This window comes from Sinocyclocheilus anshuiensis, unplaced genomic scaffold (genome assembly GCF_001515605.1).
Source record: "Sinocyclocheilus anshuiensis isolate Anshui unplaced genomic scaffold, SAMN03320099.WGS_v1.1 scaffold4080, whole genome shotgun sequence".
NCBI lineage: Eukaryota > Metazoa > Chordata > Actinopteri > Cypriniformes > Cyprinidae > Sinocyclocheilus > Sinocyclocheilus anshuiensis.
Genome location: NW_015538295.1, coordinates 68,066 through 78,632, shown reverse-complemented (window position 1 = coordinate 78,632; position 10,567 = coordinate 68,066). Strand labels below are relative to the sequence as shown.

The 10,567-nt window shown below is 35.8% G+C and overlaps 1 protein-coding gene across 1 annotated transcript in view; it reads right to left on the bottom strand.

Moving 5' to 3' along the window:
* Positions 1 to 6,219: 6,219 nt before the first annotated feature.
* LOC107683751 (protein AIG1-like) overlaps positions 6,220 to 10,567 on the bottom strand; it is an 8,869-nt gene continuing 4,521 nt past the window's right edge. Inside the window, exons 2-3 of the mRNA XM_016479812.1 lie at positions 8,574 to 9,251; positions 6,220 to 7,376 (exon numbers count right to left, since the gene is read on the bottom strand). Coding sequence (XP_016335298.1) covers positions 6,241 to 7,376; positions 8,574 to 9,251 — 1,814 coding nt within the window. The 3' untranslated portion in view covers positions 6,220 to 6,240. The remainder of the gene's footprint in view (positions 7,377 to 8,573; positions 9,252 to 10,567) is intronic.

Genomic DNA, 10,567 nt, shown 5'->3' with positions numbered 1-10,567 from the left:
CAGCGTGCAGCTCGCTTATAGACAGACGCAATGTAGTGATTTGAAGCCATTTGCGTATTTTGAGAGAGCGCGTGCGCGGTCATTCACTCTCGCTGTTTGTGAAATTACGTCTCACTCAATGTTTTCAAATTACTTTATAATATACGTTATCTAATGAAGAAATATGAAGGTGAGTACCTCACCTTCAGCATTAAGTGGCATATACAGGCATCGTCAGATTGACAGTACTCTAGCCCAATAATGTTGGGGGATCCAGTGGGGGCGGCAGTCATATTTCAGGGTGACCATGCCACTCTTTATCACAACCCTGCTAAAAGTGCCAGTACGTGCGCTCATTGGCACCCCTTCAGCTGGTGGCGCCCTAGCCTAGAAACGGCCATGTTCCTGATGATTAGATGCTCTTCTTCACTTTCAGGGGCGTGTCTACGTGGTGGCCAGGGGGGGCCGAGATTTGGCTGGCCACCCCAGGTGCCCCCCTCTACCAGATGTCTTGCGATAGGCTTGTTTTTAGTAAATTTCTAACTGCATCTTGCAGTGGCGGATCCTGGCATGTGTAGGCAGCTGCCTAGGGCCGCTTTCTTCTCTTCTTTATACTTAATTTTAGGCGGTTTCTATAGTTTGATCTTAATGACAATGTCGAGAGTGCATAATGTTATGCGATCCATGTGCGCGAGGATGAATCTGACTACTCCCAAGCGGATTTCCTTCACTCACACAAAACTGGACGTGTACACGATGTATTATAACATACATCGTTCCGCAAACACAAATTACTGAATGTGTGTTTGTTGTGGGAGGAGCTTCACTGGACATGAATGTCTAAGTGAAAGAAGCAGATTTGCCAAAATCAACAATAAATATAGCCAAAAAATAAATAGTTATAGTCAGTTACTTTTTTATTTTTTTTTATAATTTAAGCATTTACGAGAACGAGATGTCCTCTAAATTCAAATCTTTGTAGAGACAAGAGCCTACGTGCACAAATACAAATAAAACGTATTGCCTCTTTGTAGATCATTATATTACTATATTAAAAGAAATGGCGTCGGTTTGCATTCATTCCTTTCACAGATCACGAGACATTCAGTAACAGCAACATTATCACTCCAAACATCGAAACAATTATTCACACGAACACACAAACACACGTTTTCCTCACATGTTTCTTTAAGTTAGCAAACGCAGAAACAGCGCTGTGCACGATTATAACAAGGCAGAAACGAGCTCGTATATGCTGCATAAACAAACTGTGTAAAGTGTATTTAACAGTTAAATAAGTGAAATACTGTGATCTGCTCTCCTCTCCTCAGAAGACTCGACGCTGACGGAGTGACCGCGCGCTAGTGATGACGCCATCATCAAAATCATCAAAAAAGCACCAAATATTTATGCAAATATATACACGATCACTATAAACTGACGCGACAGACAGTGATTAACCTCATTCTTTTGTCTCTATACATAACGACACATTTGCATAGATGGGCGAACATCCTGATTTTGTAAATGTAGCCAATTACATTTGCATTAAGCACCCACTTTGCACTTGTCTGTAATTTAAATTAATAGCTTACATTTATAAAACGAGCACGCCATAGCAGAAATAAGCCTTTTTAATGAAAGCAAGGGTCCATGTTTAATAATATTGTCAATGAAATGAAAATGTTATATTAAATACATTTAAAAAAATGATAGATTATTGCTCAATTTATATATTGTATGCTAATGCCACAAACAATAATATCAAGGTTTACAGTACTTTACATGATTCTTTTGTACTGTGGGTTTGAAGAAGAGTAAACAAACATTTTCATGTGTCCTCCAATTTGACCCACAACCTGCTCAGCTTGTACATGAAATTAATTCAGTCAGCTCCACGCCAGGTTACCATACTTGGCAACACTTCACTTGATACTAAATTCCCCTCCCATCAGGCACTTAGTGTATTGCTGGCCATGTTATAAATTAATGTTTTATTATAAAGTAAATGTTTCCTCTGTATGTGCACAATAGCACATACACTGTAAAAAATTTACATTTTGAAAAATTGTTGGAACTGACAAATAAATATTGACTCAACAAATTGCTTCCCAATAATTATCCCCAAACAAAAAAATGCATTGTAGTAATTTTAGCTGAAGGTCTTAAGTTAAAATTAAAAATATCAGAACATGGTAACTACAGTAATTATCAAAGTGGGAAATGATGCCCTCTGGGGGCATTTGGCCAGGGGTGTTTTTACACCACAGACAAGGTTTGAGAAGAAAAAAATCATTATGAAAATATAATTATTATTTTCCTTATTTTATTCATTATTTCCTCATTGGTTATTTTGGGAAAATCCCAGGTATTTTAAGCAGTAGGATTATAAAAAATATATGCTAATATAAAATTAAATGATAAAAGTAGCCTATATAAAACTGCAAAATAAACATTAATCTATCGGTACTTTTTACTTAAGTACATAAAAAATCAAGTATTTTTGTACTTTCACTCGAGTAAAATTTAAAACATTTAACTTTTACTGGAGTAATATTTTACTATACGGATCTGTACTTTTACTCAAGTACTTGATTTGTGTACTTCGTCCACCTCTGGTTACCTCTTGTATGTACACCATTTAATTGAATGATTTAAAAAAAAGATTTTAAATCTGATTATGGGGTTTAAACTAAAGTAATTCTGTTGTTTGAAGATCAAATACCCATAATTAATTAAATATTTCTTTGACTTTGAGGGATCGTTTACCCCAAAATAAGTTTTGACTAACTAAAATTTATGCCATCTCAAAATTGCTTTACTTTCTTTTGTAGGACACTGAAAGGAGAAATGATGGTCGAATAATGCATCAGAAATAAAACTGTTTGCTGTAAGTGAAGGTTTGTGTTTTTGTGTTTTAGATGGTCTGATTATGCATGGATGGATTGCTTTGTGCAGGAGAAGGTAACTGAATGGCAGCTTCCAGAACTTGTAAATAGTTTTGAAGGTAAGTGTCCCTGTTATTTCCTGTTATGTCCTATTTATCCTGTCCTTTCACCATCCAATAAAGCCATACAGGCCATTCACTATTCTTAATTATGCCATACTCTGCCTGAATACTTCATTCTGATTAGCTGGAAGTTGTGGCGTAAAACTGTTTAATGCACAGGTAGTTCAATCTCAGTTTAAGGACCGTTGTATATTAATAATGTTTCACTGAAACACGCTGTGGCGAGGGGGGCATGGTTCAGCGAGGTCTGCAGCGGGAGAGAGAGTTGGGAGACGAGCGGTGAGTAAGTAGGTTAAATGCAAATGACAAACACCTGTGTCTTGTTCCAGTAATTGGCGTGGAGAGACCGCATTAAGAGGCCCAGGAATGAACTGGCAGGGAGAGAGGACCAGGCCTGGATTTTATTTTGTGTTTTGGTTCTGTTTGGGCGCGACAGTCGTCCGCGAGGGGTTGTCATGCTCTTCTGTGTTTATTTTATTATTAAAGTTTTGTTTAAGTGTTCGCCGGTTCCCGCCTCCTTCTTCCTGACCTACGAACGTTGTTACATTGTCTTTCATTGTCGTAACTCCTCCTTTTATCCTTCCGGAGCTCCTCTGTGGGACTCGAGACCGGTGAGTGGTGCAGGTGTCGCTCATTATCAATTACTCCACCGGCCTCGCTCCGTTCCCACGGCCAGCCTAAGGCACACCTGTGCAATAATCATGCTGTCTAATCAGCATCTTGATATGCCACACCTGTGAGGTGGATGGATTATCTCGGCAAAGGAGAAGTGCTCACTAACACAGATTTAGACAGATTTGTGAACAATATTTGAAAGAAATAGGCCTTTTGTGTACATAGAAAAAGTCTTAGATCATTGAGTTCAGCTCATGAAAAAAGGGGGTAAAAACAAAAGTGTTGCGTTTATAATTTTGTTCAGTATATATATATATATATATATTACCATTTTTTCCCCAAAGCACCTAAAAGCCATTTCACACTTTCCATACTCCAACAGGGTGAATGAACTGACCAAACAAAACAAAATACGCATTTTTTTTTTAAATAGTTTTTGTGGCAGTGTGAAATGACCATAATGTTGTATGTTAGGTGTGAGATTCATTAAACTTGGTTTGCTATAATAAATCTATTCATAAGTGCACCAGTGTGAATCATAATTCCCCCACATTTGCTGTATATCCATAAAGTGATATCTTTGTCATAGTATTCTTTCAGTGGTTAACTAACTGATTAAGACAGTCCCTTGCTCTCACCTACTGACATAATGTAATCTGCAATGAAAGAATCCCAGACATGATGTTATTGTTTTATTTTTATTTTTTTGCATATGATTTCCAATTAATTATTGGAAGTGGGTTGGTTAAGGGCCTGATTAGCTGATGTATTACAATGCTTGATTCGGGTTCAATAGGGGAGCATGTGATTAGTTGAGAAATTGTGCATAGTTAATGATGGCTCTTAAATATTTAAATACTGTGTGTTGAATGCCTACTAAGACTTGCATATTTATGCATAATGTTTTGACCCTGGATGCTTACAGAAGGATAATCTTTCATTTATGTGCCAGAAACATCATGAACATTCATATTTTTTGTTGGTTCATGCTGAATTGGTGTTGATAAATGTACTCTTTATATTAATGTCAATTTATATTGTCACTGTTTTTAAGTTACATTGTCTGGAGAGTTTTACAGTTTTTCAGTGTCCACATTTTGTTTGTATTCTATTATGTATTCTACAAATTATAATCTATATAAAATGAAAAAAAATGTATGTGTGGAGATTTAATTTATTTACATAAAGTTTGAGTAAACGGGAATATATTCTATGAAACGTTTAAGTTTATTTAATTGAATATTTTAATGTTTTAAAATATATTTACATTTATAGAAATCTTATATATATTTACATGTACAGAAATGTAATTGTCACGGTGCACACACACGAGGAACACGGGAACGAAGGAGCGAGGAGACACGGAGTAGAATAAATCAAAAGGGTTTTATTAACAAAGGCTGGGGATCACAGGACTCGACACATCAGGATGACGTTCAACGACTGACCAAGGACAAGAACTAGAACACACTTTAAATACACAGGAACTGATGAGGGGAAGACAAGGGACACCTGGAACTAATGACAATTAACATTGGAAACACCTGGGAACAATGAATTCAAAACACGAGACAGAGAAACTGGATGACGGAGCACATAGGGAGCAAAGACACAAACAAAACCTGGCCCAGAGTCTGACAGTAATATGTTAACAAATATTATAAATTAATATATGGACATATATTGCAAATTTATATATATGTATATAGTTTATTTATATATTTACATAGTCTGATATCTCAATGTATTTACATATAAAGGAAATAAATATGTAAATATTTCCGATAAAAATATATTTACATATATGCAATATATGTGAAAAATATAAAAAAGCGTCCAAAATCAAATATTTAAATATATTTTTAATATATATTTCAAAATATATTGATATATGTTGTATAAAATATATTTTCTTCTATTTGAATTTAAGATATGAGTGTATACACATACAATCTATGTGACTTCTGTATGGGAAAATACAAAAATACTGGTGTGAGAAATGTATTTAAATAAAAAGTAATTTTGTAATTTGAAAATACAAACAATATTTACAAGCAATCGTTTGAAGTGCAAGAGACAGTGCCATTACATTTAGTAATACTGGAGTTAGATACATAAGAGAAAGAGAAGTACTTTCCCCTCCTTGAACAACTTATAAACAACATATTCTTCAACCCTAACACTAGATAATATATCCAATATATTTATCCTTATTTCTTCTAATTTCTTTTGTTCACTTAAAATATTAGTACAGAAATCAAAACTTTTCCTCTTTAATATGCCAATTAGGCCTACTGAATTTTTAGAACATTGTTGAACAACTGAACCTGATAACAACTATCATAAATAATGAGGTCTATTTATGATAGCCCCGCCCCCACCCCACCCCCATAAAAAAATAAAAATAATTTTGCCTTATTTTTTGCTTTTATTAAATACTGTAATGGTTTAGACAGTATAAAAAAATAAAAACAATGTAAGTACAGAAAATAAAAACAAAGCATAAATCTTGCTATTTGTGTTTTGATTTTAGACTTTCAGAAATATCACAAAATGACAAAACCTGTTTTATTCTTCATTTTATTACAATAGTTGTAGTTCTTTTATTTCCTCTCTTTTATCTTCTTTTTTCTTTTTTATTTATCAAGTTTATCCAGTGCTTTATGTTGTCTTTGATGCTCTTTAAGCATCTCTGTGAGCTCCAGAACATGCTGCAGTTTTCTTTCTGTCGACTTATGAAATTCTTCTGCTTGTTTTCTGGCTTCATCTTGATGTTTCTTCATCATGTCTTTTATTTCCTTCTCATGTTTCTGTCTCTCTCTTCTTTTCATCTCTTCTATTTTTCGATTAAATTCGGCTCTTTGCTGTTTTTCCTCTTCTGATCGTTTCCAGTTTTCAGTCTCTCGTTTCTTCTGTTCTGTTTTCTCTTTTTCTTCAAACTCTTTTCTGAGGTTTTTCTCTTTTTCTCTCAGCTGATTCTGCGTTTTCATTCTCTCCTCGTCTGCTCTTAGTTTCTTTTCCTCGAGTCCCTTCATCTTGCTTTTCATATACCTCTCATATTTGGCTTGTAACTCATCTTTCTGAGCCTGAATTTCTTTTTCTTTCTCTTTCATTATTTCCTCCATTCTCTTTTTAATGGACATCTCTGCCTCCTCAAACATGTTGTTGGTGAAGTATCGACCCTGATTAGTATTTTTCACCTCTTCTATCATCTTTAACATTTGAATCACTTGAGTTGTATCTTGTTTCTCTCTGTTATTGAAAACCAAGAATCTGTTTCCACAATCTCTGATCAGTTTCTTCAGTTCTGCAGAGTTACTTCTCTTCACATAATGTTCTATGGACTCATTCTCAAGTTCGTCTCCTCTAGTGAACAGAACAATGCTGAACTGAACAGCTTTTGGACCAAAGATCTTCTTTATCAGATCCATAGTGTCCACCTTCTCTTTGGTGAATCTTCCCAAACTCAACACGATGACAAACACATGAGGTCCAGGTGACGACAGTGAAACACATTTCATTATTTCTTCCACCAATTGATCATTTGTCAGTGTTGTGTCAAAGAGTCCTGGAGTATCAACAACAGCTACTGATCGACCATCAACTTCACCAACTCTCTTTTCACATGCAGTCGTCACTGAATCTGTGCTCATTCGGCTGGGAAACTCATTTCTTCCCAGAATAGTGTTTCCTGTTGCACTCTTTCCATTTCCTGTCCTCCCGATCAGCACAATCCTCAAACACTCCTGATCAACTGTTTCACCTTCAGCACCTGAAAATAAAGTTGGAAAAAAAAAAAGAGTTAGCAACAGCAGATGTCACTACATTTTAAGAAATGTCTCCCTTCTGAGTTGGAACGACAGCTTGCACTTTCTGAAGGGAATGTGAACTGAAATGTTGAACCCAAAAGGGTTCCACTTTTTGAGCACAGATCTGAAAATGACATTTCCAACATAGATTGTTATACATTTTGAATGCTTTTGACCACAGACTTAAGATTGCGCTCTTTTTAAAGAAGACACTTCGCAGATTATTGAAAAATGTTATAAAAATTATATTACAAAAAAGATATGGAAGTCTAAGTTTATGAACATATAAAATGTAAACATTAAAATATTCATATTTTAGATAAAACATATATTTTACAAAACATGTTGAGCTCTAAAACTGCCAGAAAATGAAAACCAAAAATCTGAAGAAGTTGTGTTCCAGTATTGAGGTTGATATATCAAAAAACAAGCTTTCAATAAGATTTTGTTTTTGGTGCAGTACCAAACTTTTCCACCTAACACTCAGGGTAAGATGTGTGTTTGATCCCAGGGTGACCAGTGCTGGGTGTGGAGCAAGGGCTGTTTAGGCATGAAGGAACATTTCTGAGGGCAAGCTGCTGGAGCAGGGTGATGGGTCGTAGCTGATGCAATGTATCACTGAATGGAAGTGATTAACAATAATGGTGGAATAATTGTCTCAGGACTGTTAAAAGGTGGATGAAGTATGAAGCCGGGAGAAGGCATTGGCCTTGGTGTACTTGGATCCAGGCCTGCATGTGACTGTGAATTGGAAGCAGGTGAAGAAGCCATTTGTGGTCATTTCAGGCCCTGTATGCCTGACGGGGATTGAGGAGTTTAGCAGAGATATGTAGATATTCCAGGTTGCATTGGCCAGTGATCACCTGGTAAGGGTACTGGGACCTTCATGGCCAGCAGCTTCCCTTTACCAGTGTCAAAGTTCTGCTGGCTGGAATCAAGCTTCTTGGAGAAGGCTGCACAGGAATGGAGTTTTTTGGGACTGCCATAAAGCTAAGACAACAACACCCCTACTCCTATAGTGGAGGCATTCACTTTGACCACAAATGGCTTTAACATCGTGTAAATTATCATCAGTGGAGGAGAAGTAGATAAGGAGATTGAAGGAGATTACACTTATACACACAAGATGTCATACACAACACAAAAATAAATACACTCACCTTCTGACTGAACCGTGCCTTGTAGCTCTTTGATTTTATTTTCCATTTCTTTCTTATGTTGTTCCTCCAGTTCATATCTGACTCTGTTCTCTCGAGCTTTCACATACATTTGAAGTGAATAGGGTTCAGTCTTCATGTTCTCTATATAATCCAGTAGTTCTGGGATCTGTCTTGAGTTTTTCGGTTCATTTAACCCTATCACTATGTACTGACCTCCACAACGACTGATTAACCTCTGAAATTCTGGGCTGGATTCAACAAAATTAGTCACTTTTTTAATAATAATGAGCTCTGTTGTGAAAAGCATCATGAAATGATCTCTGGAGTCAAATATATTCTGGATCTTCTCTATTTCTGCTCTCTCATCATTATTAAGTGGAACAGCAGGAACAATGAGGAGGAAAACATGAACTCCAGGATCACAGAGAGACACACAGTTGAGAGTCTGATGCATCACTTCCTCTTCTGGGAGCTGAGTAAGAGCTGGAAGCTCTAGCAAACTGATCAGACGTCCATGTATCCTCTCCTCTCTCTTCACACACTCTTCACTGATTGCTCTCTGTTGTGAAGGTTTTATCTTTTTCCCTCGTAAAAGTTTGGACACAGAGACCTTAAGTGTGCTATCACATCCACACAGCACGAGATTCAGCTTCTGTTTTCCAGAGAAATTCAGTGACACTGAAAAACATATTTAGAGACATTAGACACAGTTTAAGATTTACAGTAGTCAACATTTGAAGTGGATCAAAACCTTTCATCAAAGTTGTCCTAAAACCAAAACAATACCTGTTCTTGTCTTGGGACAACTTTTTTGAGCCACTTCAAATGTTGACTACTCTATTTAACAATCACTTTCAAACAACATATACATATACTTGTAATATGTGTGTGTGTGTTTGGTCCTGGTAATCTCTACATTATAGGAACAAAAACTCCCCAAAGATGGCAATACAGTCATTTTTGACCTTGTGGGGACATTTATTTAGGTCCCCATGAGAAAACAAGCTTATAAACATGTTTGTTGCTGCCGTGTGTTTTGAGTTTGAGCTCCGTCAAGTTAATTATTTGTCTAATGTTTTATCTTAAAGGTCCCATATTGTCAAAACTGAAATTTCCTGGCTTTTTTCATAATAACTGAGGCCTAGGTGCTGTACAACTACCATATAAGTTTCAAAACAGTCAGTCCACAGTAAAATTCACACAGCCTGCTTAAAGTAGCTGTGATTTTTCACTAAACATTAGATCACTCGCACCCAAAGCAGTTATTGTAAATGAAATGATCACAGATAATAGTTTTGATGTACTCTGCTTGACTGAAATCTGGATGTCAACATATTCTGTTACACCAAATACACAAAATAATGATCTTTAAAAAAGCATCATATGACCCCTTTAACATTCACGTTGATAATACAAATTATGCATTAGGACTTGGGTTCACTGACCTAATAAACTCTTTTGGAGTTAAGCAAAACGTCACCGGGCCCACTCATCGTTTTAATCATACGCTAGATTTAATTATATCGCATGGAATTGATCTTACTGATATAGATATCGTACTTCAAAGTGATGATGTTACTGACCATTTCCTTGTATCGTGCATGCTGCGTATTACTGATATTAACTTTGTAAAAACGCTACGGAAAAAAACTGTTAATAGGTTAACAGTAAGTTCCCGTACTATATACAGGGAAAAACTGTCAAATATCAAATAAAACTGTCAAATATCATTTCATCAATTTTACAGTAAAATGCTGTTAATTTTACAGTTTTTAGAAGTAAAAATAACAGATCAATGTATAATTTACAGTCAAAAACTGTAAACTGATATTCCCAGAATTCCCTGCATGACACTCCACATATGAAAGTATTTTGTTTAAATAATCATGTTTTTTTAATAGTTTTTGTTATTAGTTATGTATATTTGGGCTTTATGTTACATCTTCTGTTGTTTAATGAAAGTTTAATGCATTATTTAAGTATCATGTGTGTTA